This window comes from Anopheles aquasalis, chromosome 2 (assembly GCF_943734665.1).
Source record: "Anopheles aquasalis chromosome 2, idAnoAquaMG_Q_19, whole genome shotgun sequence".
In the NCBI taxonomy this organism is placed as follows: Eukaryota; Metazoa; Arthropoda; class Insecta; order Diptera; family Culicidae; genus Anopheles; species Anopheles aquasalis.
In genome coordinates this window covers 87618143-87633711 of record NC_064877.1, presented here as the reverse complement: position 1 = coordinate 87633711, position 15569 = coordinate 87618143, and the positions used below count along the sequence as shown (strand labels likewise).

At 49.4% G+C, this 15569-nt stretch overlaps 1 protein-coding gene and 1 non-coding gene across 2 annotated transcripts; one reads left to right on the top strand and one right to left on the bottom strand.

Annotated features, from left to right (window-relative positions):
- Positions 1 to 2038: 2038 nt before the first annotated feature.
- LOC126577798 (fez family zinc finger protein erm) lies at positions 2039 to 13942 on the bottom strand. Its single transcript, XM_050239745.1, has 3 exons — positions 13877 to 13942; positions 2441 to 4279; positions 2039 to 2365 (listed from the first exon to the last, which is right to left on the bottom strand). The coding sequence occupies exons 1-3, from the start codon at positions 13940 to 13942 to the stop codon at positions 2039 to 2041; spliced, it is 2232 nt and encodes a 743-aa protein (XP_050095702.1).
- Positions 8534 to 8606, top strand: Trnar-ucg (transfer RNA arginine (anticodon UCG)). Its single transcript has one exon. It is a non-coding gene; the product is annotated as a tRNA-Arg (tRNA).
- Positions 13943 to 15569: the final 1627 nt, after the last annotated feature.

The following is a 15569-nucleotide window of genomic DNA, read 5'->3' as shown; positions in this document are numbered from 1 at the left end:
TCCTGTACCGCAGGGTGCGGTCATCGGAACAGCCGGCAAATCCCATCCTCGCTTCGACACCGGACATGTTGCGTATGTTCCCGCAATCCCTCCTTCTTCCCGCTGCGTCCCCTAACATCGTCCTTTGAAAGTGCATCGAAAGTGCAGGTCCATCATTGCGGTACTGTCCGATGTTCGCCAATTAGGTTGAAACATTGTGCTGACCGATCCAGCCGGTTGCAGCATCCATTTTGTTTCCAAAGTTCCCTCCTCCTTCTTCCTGCACACCGGTGGTACATATGCCAGGCTTAGCCTCCCGATGGTATCCGTAATCCGCATCTGACAACCACCGACCGCTACTGCTGCTGCTGCTGCTGCTGCTGGGCAACAACACATTACATAAGCCACCATCGGACACCAGCATCTGGGTGCGAGATCAGGGCGTTCATTCGTTCGAAGTAAATCTTCGAAGAATTACCTAAATTTTCCGAATTTTTGGACTTTTTCCACATTCTCCATTTCGGCACATCACACGCAAGAGGTGTGCGCAGGATCGTTTCGTTGTTTCGCCGAACATAACGTCGACTTATGCTGCTTCTAGCACGCCCAGGACGGGCATCGGATTCCCACGAAATAAGCTCGTTTTGGGTGCTCCAAGGAATCCAATCAGCCAATCGGTCTAGTGGAATGTAGCAAATCAATTTCCGCTCAGCGTACGTGCAGGATTTATGAACAAAGCCCATCACACGACGTGCAAAGAGTTTCCGTTCGATTCGTCCCACAATTCCGAACGGTGTGCACGTGACTGGGTGGCACAAGAAATTGCATGACTTCGGGAAATATCATTATGATTGAAGAATGTTCGCTAGTCGTTCTTTTTTATTTGTTTATCAGGCATCAGGCACGGAGCTAGGCGGCATCAATCAATGCCCAACACATTCACTCGATGTGGATGTGTGATCGATAGGCAGAGAATTCAGGCGAAGCCGAACGACATCACGGTGCAATATTCAACATATTTTATGATGGATGTTTATGCTTACATAAGGCAAGTTAGTAAAATTGTTAATCTGTTTTCCAAAATTGATTTCTGAAATTATAAATTATGTTCTCGATTTTTTTCAACGCAATATCTGTTTGTAAAATTCTTCTATTGATGTTGTCAACTCAACTATAATCCATGCATTGATCATTTTTACATTATTCCAAGCTTTACTTAGTAGCTTTACTGAACACTTAGTAGAAAAATCAGAAACCATTAGTTGCAAATCAACCAGCATCCATTAGTTTTTCGTACTAAATGTGAATCAGCGGAAGCAAAAATGCTCATAAAACTCATTAAAGCATATCAGTAAAAGATTCACAATCACCATCCACCATAAATATCATGAAAATGTTCGGATTGTTTTACTTACCACAAATCAATAGTCAAGTCTCCAATTAACAAACGATAAAAAAACCCTAGTAAATAAGAATTACCAATCGCCATATTCATTTCATATCTTGACGCCACCATAAACGATTTATTTACTTCTGATACATATAATACAAATGACTTAATTCCATTTCCCCGCACCCGCTAGCCTCATTCCCCACGATCACTGTTAGCCTCCACAGGGTTGTGCTCTTAAAACCACGACGAAATGTACATCAAACTATGGAAAATTCCTAAAGCCCCTCCTTAACCTATCTCACTTATCGGCTAATTCCGTCGTTACGCCATGCAGCCCTGACCTGATCCCTCTATGCCTAATAATGATCCCTCTGCTCAATTCAAGATCCTATCGTGAATCACGATCCCTTGCACGACTCCTCATCGGCAGCTCATCAAATCACGCGTTGCGAATCGTATTTATTGCACATCTCCAATATGGAACTCCCTCATTTTCCGGACCGCGTTAGCCTCGAATCAGGAATCTTCGCTTAAATTCGCGAAGACGATCGAGTCTTTCACGTCCCTTTCCGTCGCAGTTTATGGTGACACAGCGGATGCTAGGGCGCCACTGGTGTCCCCTTCCGCGAAGCCAGCTTCCTGCTGTTGGTAAGCTAAGTACTTTTGTCAAAACACTTTCCCGATGAAGGGACTATCGGCGACTGCAGCGGCCACCGATAGCCGTTGATGGCGTCCGGACGGTGGCATCAGGAAGGGACTTGCGTAATCACTGGCCGTTCCATTGCGCATCGCTGCCACGGCCGTATGGTGCAAAGCAGCTAGTGACGAAGCGCTTGACCATGGGTGACCCGCGACTGGAGACGAACTGCTCTGGAGATCGGGAGCCGACTGAACACTGGGATGGCTGTGATGCACCGCGGGGACTGTGGGGGGGTTCCCCGAATGCAGATGAAGTGCCGGATGGTGCAGATGTGATGATGGTGACTGATGGTGATGATTATGATGGTGATGATGATGAGCTCCGGAAGGTGCCGTAGGAGTCCCAGCAGGAGGTGAGGCAGGAGATGCCATCCGTGACTCTAGGGAGGATCGAGAGGTGCCACTACTGGCCCGCGATCGTTTGTGACCCATCCCGCTTATGCTAATGTCGTGCAGTTTGCGCATATGCTTCTTCAGATCAAAGTTCCTACAAAACCCCTTGGCGCAGATCTTGCACGTAAACGGCTTCTTATCATTATGCGTGTGCATGTGGAAGGTAAGATTGTAGATCTGATGAAACGCCTTGTTGCAGATGTTACACTTGTACGCCTTATCACCACTGTGCGTCAACTTGTGGTTCTTGTAGTTCCCCTTCTGATGGAAACCCTTGCCACAATACTCGCAAATGTATGGTTTATATCCAGCATGGATCCTCGTGTGCGTGTTAAGCGTTGACGATCGATTGAACGCCTTACCGCACGTCTGGCACTTGTGCGGTTTCTCCGAGGTGTGAATGATTTTGTGACGACACAGCGTGGACGCCTGGCGGAATCCTTTGCCACAGATTTTGCAGATAAAAGGTCGTGCTCCCGTGTGCACTGGCATGTGGCGCGTGAGGTTGTAATGGGCGTTAAACACTTTGCCACATTCGGGGCAAGCGAAGGTTTTCTGTTTTGCGGCCAAGGCTGCCGCTGCGGCCGCTGCTGCTGCTGCTGCTGATGAAGAACCACTGCCAAGGGGAGAATGAACCTCGGTTGTTCCTCCGGGAGAGATCGCCGCTCGGGAGCCACTACTGCCACTGGAGGAGCTCATCGAGGAGCAGGTACTACTGGTGGAAATGTTCAGATTCAACGATGGACGCTTACTCGCAACGGCTCCTGGTGGCGATGAGTGTTTGCTGCGATCTGCAGTGGCGGCTGCTGCAGCCGCTGCCGCTGCTGCTGCTGCGGCCGCAGCCGCCGACAACAGTTGATGATGACCGTGAGCCGGATGTCCGTGCAGATGATGGTGTCCGTTGAGATGAGCGTGAGGATGCGGTGCATGAGGTGGCGCCACCGCCCCAATTGTCGTCACCGAAGGCGGAGGACTGCGTGTTGGACTGTCGAGACGCCGTACAGACTCTCCACCGTACGGATGAAGAGCAGCAACAGCGGCCGCCGCATGGTGTTGTTGCTGCTGCTGCTGTTGATGATGATGATGTTGCTGATGGTGCTGATGATGGTGATGATGTTGCTGAGTAAGAGCCGCGTACTGAGCAGCGGCACACATCAGTTGCCCCGGATAATAAAGCAACGGATACTGACTCAACAACTCCTGATGCCGATGGCTACCGACGAAAGGGTGCATCGAGCTCGGGACGTACTTCTTGAAGGCGGAATCGTACGCTTCCGCTACGGACACCGATGGTGGCAGCTCGTAGCAAGGACTGGAGCCAGCCGCTGACAGCGGACTCATCGATTTGTCCGGACTGTGATGGCGTTTTCGATTGAACGACCGAAATGGCGCCTCGAAGGAATCATCCGGACTGGCCACATCCAACACCACATCCTCATCATCTTCCTCCTCTTCTTCTTCGTTCTTCTTTTCCTGCTCGACGATGTGGCTTTGCCTCCTCTCGGCCACCCGATCCCGATCATCATCACGTCCCATTATGTTGGCGATCGAGAACTTTAGCGTTCCGGCGACTCCTGCACCGCCAACGACGGCCGGCCGCTCACTCCTTCCGTTGAGCATTGTTGTCGATCGTGGAGTCGCGTCCTGACAGCCGACGGTGGTTGTCTCCGTGTGGTCTGGGCTGTGCGAGCGACGCCCCGATTCCGGTGCGCCGTCTCCGTCCGTCAACGCACTCACGGATCCCTCCATCGTTGGACTCTTGGCTGTGATCGGCATTCCTGGTGGGCTACACGGTTCCTGCATGCCACGGGGACTCTGAGGAAGGACAGATAGAACACAGAGAACAGATGTGTTGAGGTTAGTTTTGGTGGCATTTCACTACTCTCCGCAATTAGTGAGTCACAACGGAGCCACTCCAGGACATCCCATCGCAGGACAGAATGATTGAGGCACAATCATGGACCCCCCATGTGAGGTCACCGTGCAACGCCCAGCGATTGTTCTAGGCTCAGAACAATTCCGGGACATGATCCGCCCCTGATCTGCGCTAACCCCGCCGGAGTTAATTTTGTTGTATCAACAGTCGGGGTCAAACAATTCAAACAAAAACAGTGTCTGGACCCCCTCGGACCCCTATCGGTTGATATTGCATTGAATGCAGCTCCTAGTGTCGGGCCGATTAATATGCTCGAATTCAATAGCAATTATGCTGCGGTCTGGGAGGTGATACAACCAACCCCATCGGTTTGGGAGGGTCTGAGAACCGTTCCATTTCTATACCCCCATTGTTCCCGTTCCCGACAGTGGCTAGTAGTGTGAGGTAAACAATATTGACAAAATATTCCATCCTGATGTTGGCCCAACAGTAGCATAACTGAATGGATTCATTTCAATTTAAACGTTTCAACGCTTAAGAAGCGCTCATTGTTAATGTTCTGCTACACGCTGCACAATTCTGAGACGATTGCTTTACCCAATTCAATTAGATAACTTTTATTTTTTGCTAAAATGCAAATTTAAAAGAATAATTTGCATGGCTTTTGCTTCTGATCGGACGATTGCAAGCTCAAATCCTGTCGCGGTCGTCAGAAATTCGCTGGATTACTGGATTCATTTTATAATTTCAATTAATGTCTAATATTAGATACTAATTTTAATAAGGGACGCTGCAATGGTGACCATCGCTCACGTTTGGTTGAGCAAAACACTCAAATTAAATTTTAGTGATACATTGTAGCGCTTTTGTTGTTTTTTTTGTGCCTTTGAGATGATTCGTTCATAAGGATATGCGTTAACATATCTTGCAAATTTTAAGCATGAAATATGAAAAACTGATAAATAGATGTTCAACTTATGCTAGACGAAGAATAGCGAATAAATACGTACAAAATAAACCATGTTGTAGCGATCGACGATCGGTTCGTCGCAGAAGTCTGCTCCACCCAGACTGAACTAAACCGAAGGGAACTGAGAGTCGCTCAACCAACAATCAAAGACGAAACGTTCGTTCAACGAATTAAAATTGAAATTGTCAATTTCCGTGCTGGATCACTTATGCAACGTTATGCTGCGGGACTTTTAATCGTCTGGACCACACTCTTCACACTCTTCAATTGTTTTCTTGCTGCCACACTTCACTGACACTCTTGATTAGATTTCCTCCGAAGGGCCTTGAGACCACATTCCGCCCAGCAACCCAGTTAGTTCGTCCGAAGGGGGGTGGGAGCGTTATCACATCACACCTCGTCACCGCCAACAACAACGCCACAACACCACAACACAGTCCCAGTCGAGACGGGAGACGGGAAAACTCAATTAAGGAAATTAATTCAATTGATTTCACACCCAAGTGGTCCTTAGAGTGGAGTGGTACGGCGAGTGGCGAGTAGGGTAGTAGTGAGCTTCACATACTCTTGCACAACTCCTCCAACACATGTGGCGCGGTGTGCCCGTACTCTCGTTCGAGGTCCCTTTTGGAAGCTATTAATTCGCCAAGCACTTGAGAGATCACTCTGGCAGATGAAGGCAAAGCAGAAGATGCTCGGTTTGTTCTTGGTTCGATGGCCTGGCCATTCACACTTCACACCCAGTCACCGGCTCAGTTTGTCACTTTTTTCTCCAAATCGTTTACTCCATTTCCGCTGCAAGTCGGACTCGTCTAGAGGGCTGTGCGTTTGCGTTTGGTTGCTAGATGGCTCGGGCAACACACCAACCGGCTCGACGGCTGAAACTGGTTTGAACTGGCGTGCGGCTGGCTCGGCACCAACGGGACATGGAAACGGACAAGGACGAGGACGAGAACGAGGACGAGGAGGAGTCCTCGAAAGTACGCCCCTCACACAGATATCACAGCCTTTTTGCGCAGAAACAAACCCAACACACACATACTTTCGCACACAAAAGGACACCGCTTCGCACCGAGTGTCCTTTCACTAGCGAGAGAGAGAGAGAGAGAGAGAGAGATGCCTTACGGTTGCACGGTATGGCAGCCAAATGGTGGAAAAGGACATCCGACACAGGTGACGCACACAATGAAGGCCATGCACGGTAGTGTGCGTGCGAGGCAGAGTGAGAGCAACGATCAACTCGTCCTTGCGCTCATTCATCCATTGGTTGCTTTGATTGTTGCTGCCCAAAAAGGGATATATGTTGGGAACAGCTGGGGTTTTCATTTCATTACATCATAAGCACCTCCAGGGCCGATTCCTTCTCACTCGCGCACCCCTCTCGCTGTCTCACTCCGGTCGGCGTTGTACACTTTCATGTTGGTTCATCCAGGACATCCTAGTGATGAGCAAACCCCTGTCCCTGGCTTGTCGATATGTCCGCGTGAGGTGACGCCCCGTATTTTCCAAACACGGCAACCGACGACGACGGATCGCACGCGCACGCGCCAAACAAACGACTCCCCGATGACGAGCGGACATCTATTTACTTGCCCAAAGGAAGAAGCTCCCAACCACGGCTCGCCCAGTCTCGGAGTGCCGGGCTCCCTCTTTTGGGGCTGGCTGAGAAAGAGACAACCGTGGAGTCGAATGGAAACGAAGAAGAAAGACCCCACCACCGCGTGGATGAGTGGATGAGCAAACAGCGGACGCGGCCGTGTGGCCGTGATGTCCCCCCTTCGGCGGGCAGCGAAAGATCCGCCAAAGAGCGCCACAAGGATCAACCTCGCTATCTGTCGCCCAGATCCTTGTTAGCTCATTATCGTACCCTTGAGAGCGCCGCTGGAACCCGGGATTGATGGAACCACTCGCCACTCGGTCGCCCCTGGCCACCCGGTCATTCTTGTGTGCCAGGAATGGGAGAGTAAAGTCTATCGCGAGCTCGCGAACAACTTGTGCTTCAGCTTTTTCTTTTGTTAATTTTGTGACGATTCCACACGGTGCGATGGAATGAGCTGGGAGCAACAGCAAATGGAACTGGAACAAAATATTAAACCTTTTTCTAGCAGCAAAATATTCACTGTTTCCAGTAAGTAAGCGGAACGGACCACAAAGATGGAAGAGTGATGAAACTTCGGAAAATTCCACGACGCACAAAGCACCGGAGGGCCACCAAGTGAAGCGAGAAAATGTGGACAATCTTTTGTCCGCTACCGGGTGAAATTTTATCGGGATCAATATGAAGCGAGTTCCTCGCGATACTTTGGTCGGAATTTTTTACATAATTCATACCCAGCGCTACAATAGCTTTACATTATACTGTAAATGGTGTGATAAAAAAGTGAAAAATACTCTAAAGATCTTTATTATCCCGGGGAGAAAATGAATATTAAACTAAACAGATTGCAAGCTATATTAATAAGAGAAATATCTTAGAAAAATTATCGGGATGTGTTTTTGCTTAACCAAAAAAAGTTAAAGTGAAAAACTTTCCTTCGATCTGATCATCAATAACATTAAATTTAAAAAAATAATATTTTTCTGGAACAATTTTGATAAGAATGATTCTTGATTGTTCAAATTCTTTGGAAGATTGCATAATTTTATCATCATGTTTTAGTTGACAAACAGCTCAACAAGAGTGTTATAAATAGCACCAGTCAATCCCCTCCACTGCCGACTCGGCTGGACGCTGTAAGTTCACTTCGCGGTCGCGGTTGTATTTCACAACCAAAAAATGTAAACAACGGCTGAAGATGACAAACCCCCAATTCCCAGCGCACTCTCGGCCACCAGCGATACGGCGTGCGCGCGTGTGACCAGCATCAGCGTCGTTACCATGGATACGCATGGCGCTAGATTGCGAAATAGTGCGGGGAAGCAGAAAGCCAAAGAGGAATACGTAAAACACACGCTTGGAATGATAAGACCGACTGAACTGATAACAAACAGCGTGTGGTCCAAATGGAGATGATTTCAGACTACAAATCCGGTGATAAGTTCTGTTCACGATTCCTGTTTTTGCAACTAAATAAAGTGAACATTATGCTTGCCTGCATCCATTATGATGCTGTTTTTTTAAAAAATTAGCATAAGTGCATGGAAGCATAAAACAAAAAAGGGAAGAACTCGCAAACGCTATACGCGCGCTGCGATCAAATGTTAACCCTTTGATGGTAACAGCGGCCGTGTGGCCTAATGGAGAAGGCGTCGGACTTCGGATCCGAAGATTGCAGGTTCGAGTCCTGTCACGGTCGACAGCCCAGGCAGGCAGAGGATATTTCTTTTTCCAAACTTTTTCTATGGAACTTGTGCATTACTTTTGCCGGCTCCATTGTGCCGCTAAAGTCGTCCCCTAAAAACCATTTGTCGTGAATACGGATCTCGCTATCAGCATCATTCGATCAATGGCCACGAATGTTATGCTGCCAATTGATGAATGGAAGGGGGCAGGAGCGTGCCGTACTCCAGAACCTCACTCACCTGGCGTGTGCCACGCACTGGAACGCACGCACGCGGCCTGAGCAATCGGAAGCACCTGTCCATTGTTGTTGCTGTTGTCCTGGTACACCGGAGGGGGGGGGGGGGGGGGCAGGAAGCAACCAAAGAAGCAATGAACAAACATCGTGCTCAACATCTTTCTGTCTGTCTGTCTGTCGCTGGCTGCCTGCCACACTGGACTCAGATTGCTCAATTCGGATGCTTCAATCCCCGCCAAACGTCGCACATCGTCGACCGTGCCCTTGACACGGCGCTTCCTCCCTCGGTCAGCATCATGTTCCGTGAGGGAGGAGGACGTAGTTGAGAAAAAAAAGGAAGAGGTTTAGAATTACTGCAGCCGATTCAGTCTGGTCGGTACCGTCTGCCGGAAGTCGGAACTGGATAATGAACGCAGGAACTCAACTCTTCTCCATGCGAGCGGCCGGGTGCTTTTACTGTGCCTCGAGACGTTCCTACACATGCCATGCCATACCATGGCAAGATGCCTTGGGCTAGGTCGATGTGGCCCATGGCCATCCATCTACCAACAAGGCACAGTGTGCTTCGTGCTTCGTGCCCTCCACTTGGCGCACTTGGCTGCCAAAAGGACGAGCTGCTCGACGTCTGGAGCCGCCAGTCCATGGTCTGACCATGAAACAATGGAGCAGCAATGCAAAATTTATGAAGAATCCATGCTCCCGACGATTCGCCAGACATTGTCGGTCGCTCGTTGGTCGTCGTCGGAAGCACTTTAGAGAAGTTTTTGTTTCCTTTCGCCAAAGGACATCCTTCTCGCTCCATCCTCCTCTTTTTCTCATCAACACTCCTACCTCTGGCTGGTACAATCGGAATCGGAGAAAAGGTGACCAGGCCAGCTGCACCACCGGATTGTGACTGGAGAATTGTGCATTTGCACGAAATTCTTCAACAAATCCTCAAGTATCACCCAGAGCCCGACGTGGTGGCTGGCGTTGACATGCGCTGGGACTGGCCGCCTCCGGGAACACGGGACGTGATCAAGTTTGCGTTCTCAGCGTTGTGCTCCCCGGGGCGAACCAGAAGTCAGGTGCCAGCGATCAGAGGCTTCTCGGGGGGGAGCACAATTCAATTGCACACTTCTGGAGCCAGGTCCTGGACATGGAGCTTGCACAACTATTCACCCTTTGGATGCTTGCTTTGCTCACATAGTGTCTTCTTCTTGAGACCAAGAGTGTCACGGTCAACTGGGTGTCAGGTCAAAGGAATTGCATTTGTCATAGACTGGCCACAGACCGTTCGTGGATTGTGGAATGAGTTTGTCTAGAAATAATAGAAATTGCTACCGCAGAAAGCATTAGAAGCTTTCTTTTAAATGAGTTCAGGATTTGGCATTATTGGATTGAATTGAAAGCACATCAAAATAGATTTAAATGATTTATGATATATCGAAAATTGTAGCTAGAATACAGCATTGATCTTCTATGAGTCTATTTCTTGTGGAATTTCTTAAACAGTGTGGAGCCACCTCAACATCTGTCCTCCAATTATCCTCTAGTAAGGTATGCAGCACTCTAGGACCGAACGTCGCGGGTCTATTATTGTAGAATCCCCCATGAAATGCCATCAGATTGCATTCTTGGCAGGATCGCATCGCAGCTTGCACCAGTTACCCGAAACAAATGAAACCGAAGGTGAATGCGACGTGTGGCCACGTTTAACAAGGATACAGAGCCATTCGATATCTTAATAACCATACGGTTGTCGGAGTCCTGGCAATCGCACCGCGAAATATGCACCTCCGCTCCGCACGTAAGGGTCGCTCGGTTCGGCCTCCAACCGGCCTGCTACTGCTTTGTCCGGTCCGGTACGTCCTCGGTAGCAGCACCGGAAGTGAGCCCGATCAGTTGTACCGGTTTTTACCCGGGGGTTTCCCTCGATTCCCGGTCGGTTCGCTGTGTGGCACTTCCCCGCCCAATCCAGCTGCCTCCAACATTATGCTGCCGAGTGTTCACGAGTGTTGAGTGGTACCGTCCTCCAGGGGGAAGAGGCGTGACAGAAGAGTGCGGAGCGACGACAATCCGGTACCGCTTCCTTCATCGCTTCAAGACGACTTCATGACGATGGTTCCTTCTTCGGGAGGCAGCTGCTGAAACCACGCGCACCGGAGTGCGACGCGCCGGTGGACGCGTGTTCTGATTTCCGGTTAATTATTCTGCGTTTCTTAATTCAACCTGGAGATCTTTTTCGTTTCGTTTTTGTTCTGGCGCACTCGTCCTATCGCTCCTTCGGTACGCCAATCCTCGTGACAGTTGGCTCGTGCCTCGTGACATGACGATTGTGCTGGAAGGCGCTCGGTTTTCTGGGCACAAAAGGGAAACCCATATCCTCCTCACATTACTTCTTGAGGTATGTTTGGTGGAAGGCAGCGCAAAAAAAAAACGTTAAAATTCGAGATGAAAGTGAAAACTGTACCATCGAGCACTTCAAGGAGCATGAACGATGCGCGATCACTTCAGAACAAGAGCATAAACATTAATTCAATAGACAGCAAAGCATTTGACGGCATTTACCTTGATTAAGTAGCTATCAACAGTCACCATATGCTTCCTGGAGATCGCTGAAGTTTATCATAATTTATTAGAAATTCGCTCCTGAAGATGCGCGATAAAAGGCACATCATCACCTCTCATCCGAGGATCTTCCATGCTGTTCATACGTGAATCAACACCTTTCGAACGTGCTGTGGAGGAATATCGTTTTATGCAACAAAAAAAAACCCAGTCACATAAGAGACACCGAAAACATGTCAGCAACATTAATTGGCGAGCACACAAGTTGGGACACGTGCAGTGGGACGTCCTCTCCCTCTCCCTTACCATCGAGGGACCGTATGAATACGTGTGGACTGTCATCGAAACGACAACAAGGAAGGATATGCTAATAAGCTCGCGCGCGCACGGTGAGGACGATAAACGGACGATTCGAGCCGCTTGCAAAAGCAACTAACTTCCGGTCGGGAATTCAGGGCGGAAACCACCGGGTGCGTGGCAAGTGAGACGACATTCCACCGTACTCGCGACCATCTGGGTTGGAAGTGACCACAGTGCACGTGTTCAAGGTGTTACCCGGGTGTCTACCATCTGGTGTCCTTCTGGGTGAAGAGATTCGGGTACATCCGGTGCCCAGCTAACCAGCCGACGCACGTGTTCAGGAGATTCCCTCAAACTCCATGACGGCGAGGCGTAAGTCGGGAGTGAGTGAGTTTATTAAGAAATTATACGCTCGTTATCGCGCCGTAATCATTCTATTAAAATGTCACGACTTATCGGTCCCGACCGTGCTCGCGCTCTGAGCTGAGTCCTTGAACAAGCGACCAGCACCAATCGCCCGCACTGATTCGGGCCCATTTCCAGTCTCAGAGTCGGCTAATCTCCATGATCCAATCTACTATGCAAATTATCATCGTCATCGGCATGAGCATCGATGTTCCAGAGAGAGAGAGAGAGAGAGAGAGAGAGAGAGAGAGAGAGAGAGAGAGAGAGAGAGAGAGAGAGAGAGAGAGAGAGAGCGAGAGAGAGAGAGAGAGAGAGAGAGAGAGAGACATACACCCTTAGACGTCTTTGAAGCGCCCCCTTTCAAGTGGCAGCGGGTGATGGCTCCTTCCCAACTCCCAGCCACTTCCAGACTATCAGCTACCGCTCGGTCGGTTCCTTCCACCCTACCCGGTGCTGATCGCTTGGCGATAAGAACGTGACAGTGAGCATTTGACGCCCATCCATGTGCCCGAACCGGCGGGTGCGATCGCGTGACTTATCTAGTGCGCTATCTGTCCGCTCTCTGTCTGGCTGTCCGGGACCCCCCTGTCCGCCTTTTGTGCCAAGCTGGCTGTAATGAAAGAACGAACGGGAACGGACCCATTTCCGGCCACCGGAACCACACGTCCGGAAGTGGGTGGTGATGAAAAATAGTCGATGAAAGTCAACCGGACGCTCCGACCTCCATTCTCAAAGACCTTTGGAATGGTAGACTACTCAAGACCACCCCCGCCCAAAAGGGGTTCTGATTGAGCAATTTGTTCTTTTCATTTCAAGTTCCAAGTCCCGAGCACTGAAGGGTACTAATTTTGTAATTTATCGTTCTCGGAGTCGCAAGTTGAGGGTGAAGGTTCTCGCAGCCACGTCGAGAGGTAATAAATACTGACACACAACTCCCTATACACATGAATTGTTTATACAGAACCAGATTTCGTCGAAATTACACCTTTCTTCCACCTATTGTCTGCTGTTTGGTTAAGGTTCCGCTCGACATCCACGGCTCGGCTGAAAAGAAGTATTTTCTCAATTGTTTTCGCACTTCTTTCACGCCAACGCATCGGCCAACGACGGATGGGATAAGGATTCATTCATATTTAAATCGTCAAACGTTCGTTTTCTGTTTTTCGAGAGAGAGATTTTTAAACAAACATATCGCTCGCCATAAGCCACGCTACTTACGTCGCTTGCGGCTTCCGCGTGCGTTCGGTGGCCCAAGCACAGGACAGAGACAATGCGCGATCACATTCCGCACGCCCTCCCCCCTTCCGAGGGTCGTTTCCATCGCACAAAAGCGAATCCTTCAATTGTTGTTCCGCTTTTTTTCGCTCTTCTTTCTTCACCCAACCACGAAACAATGTTTTATGCTACTTCTCGATCACTCACTGCCCACATGCCCCCGGGGGCAAAGCGAGAATGTTTTTGTCTTCGGAGACGATCGAATAGAGACCATTGTGTCGGTCCGGGGTGTGGGGGGGAATGTGAGGGCCACAATATTTGCCAATATTTACCATAAATTAACGGGCATTTTCCTTTCTCCGGTGGTAAATATTTTCCCCGCATCAGGTTGCGACCGTCCTGGGGAAGCATTTTCCACGGTTCCTTCACCCACGGAAGCTACGGAAGGGAGATTCGTCTCTCGTCCTTTAATCCTGCCGCTGGTGAAGCGTGCCGGGCGAGGATTTCTGCAAATCCAAGAGCCTCCTCGCTCGGCTAATGAGTGCTACCACCACCAGCTGTAGAGCCTTCAAAGGAACAGGTACCGACAGGGACCGTGTGCTGGGCTCGGCTCGGGAAATTGAAGTCGTCAAATCTGATCGCATCATTGATGCTGACGAGCGCTGCATGCAAAGCAGAGCATCTCGCAGAGGACCACAGTCCGGGAGTAATCCCTTAATGAGGTTATTATCCGATTGGTTCCCTCGGTTGGCTCGAGGTTTTGTGGTTTTACGGAACCCGGAGTGGGAGATCTGGCTCATTGATGAGCGCTAGCCACCATCCTTGCTCAGCATCCTTGAGGTTCACTCGGTGCGACCTTATACGGTTACGGGTGCTGCGGTTAGCCGGATGCTTATCACCTTCACTCGATGGTGAAACTCTCTTGCACAGGATCAAGGACCATCCTGGGCAGAGCGGCGGCATATCGGTTTCACAAAGCACCAGCAGGCAGCACGAGCACGCTCCGATGGATGCCTTGGCCGTTGGAGTGCGACTCTTGGGAAAGTGAATTTATGCGGAATATTTCTCTCTCTTCCCTCTTACTTTTCCTTCTTCTACTCTTATCATAACTTGTATCGACCGTTCAATGCTTGCGGCGTCTATGATGAAGGTTTAAAGAAGATATTGTAGATTTTGTGGCAAGATGATACAGACAGTAACTGAGTTAACTTCCACTTAATGAAATGAATAATGTCAAATGAATTAGAATATTTAATTATCAGTTTTTCTGGATTTTCTGGCAATGATTGAACAAGCATTTATCGTGAAAGTAGCTCATAGCAAACTGTGATCTAAAGAATTAGAATGCCATTTCGTTCCTTCAAATGTGACAATCCAAGCAACCAAGCCCATCATATCTTCCTCCCAAAGCAACAAAGCACTAAAACTGTCCCCAGTGAATCGCTCGATGAAGGCGAAATGATATCCTCGTTCTCCAAACAATGGCACCGCGCCCGCTGCCGCTACCGTTTCCTCCAAAAAATGCACGTTCTGCGCCCGTGCCAACTCGTGATCACTTCCAGCGAATGCATCTTTCCTGTGCGAAGGGCACAACGCTGCATTTCCTGCAACCGCCCAAGTGGCTGGTGTGTTGCGCCCGAGGCCCTGCCCGGGGATGCACCAGTTCGACCCCTCGGCAAACGCGAGGCCCAACTCAAGCGCACCATTGTTGTTGCGTAAATTTGTTTTGTTTTTGATTAATTGTCGCGCTGGGCTTTTCGGTGGTTTCGGTGGAGGACACGATGCAAACCTGCGGAGCGAACTGGTGCACCACCTGCAGCCGAAGAAAATGCTGGAAAATGCACGTTCGCGTGCGCCGACCGACCGCCCACGGTGCTGTGACGCCAGACTAACGGGCTTTGTTTCGTTGACGATGATGACGACGTGGGAAAGCGTGATGCTCCGTTCGTTCGTATCCATTAGACTGATTGCGCGAGACCACCAGCAGCACCAGCAGCATGGGAGGGCAAAACCGTGCGAGGGCACCCACTTTGGCACTTGTCGGGATCGTGCCATTTTCATCTTTTTATACTGGCTTCCTCACTGGGGTCTAAAAATGTTCTTCGATTTTTACGAAATTACTTTAACAAGGCAGTTCGAGGTAACCAGAAAATAAAAAAGAGAATCTTTATTCTAAATCTTAGATTCCTATTTCATCTAGTAGACTTTCAAAGTGACCAGTGCTCTTCAATCTAGTAACCACATGTAGGATCCTAGAGCAACTAAGTTCAA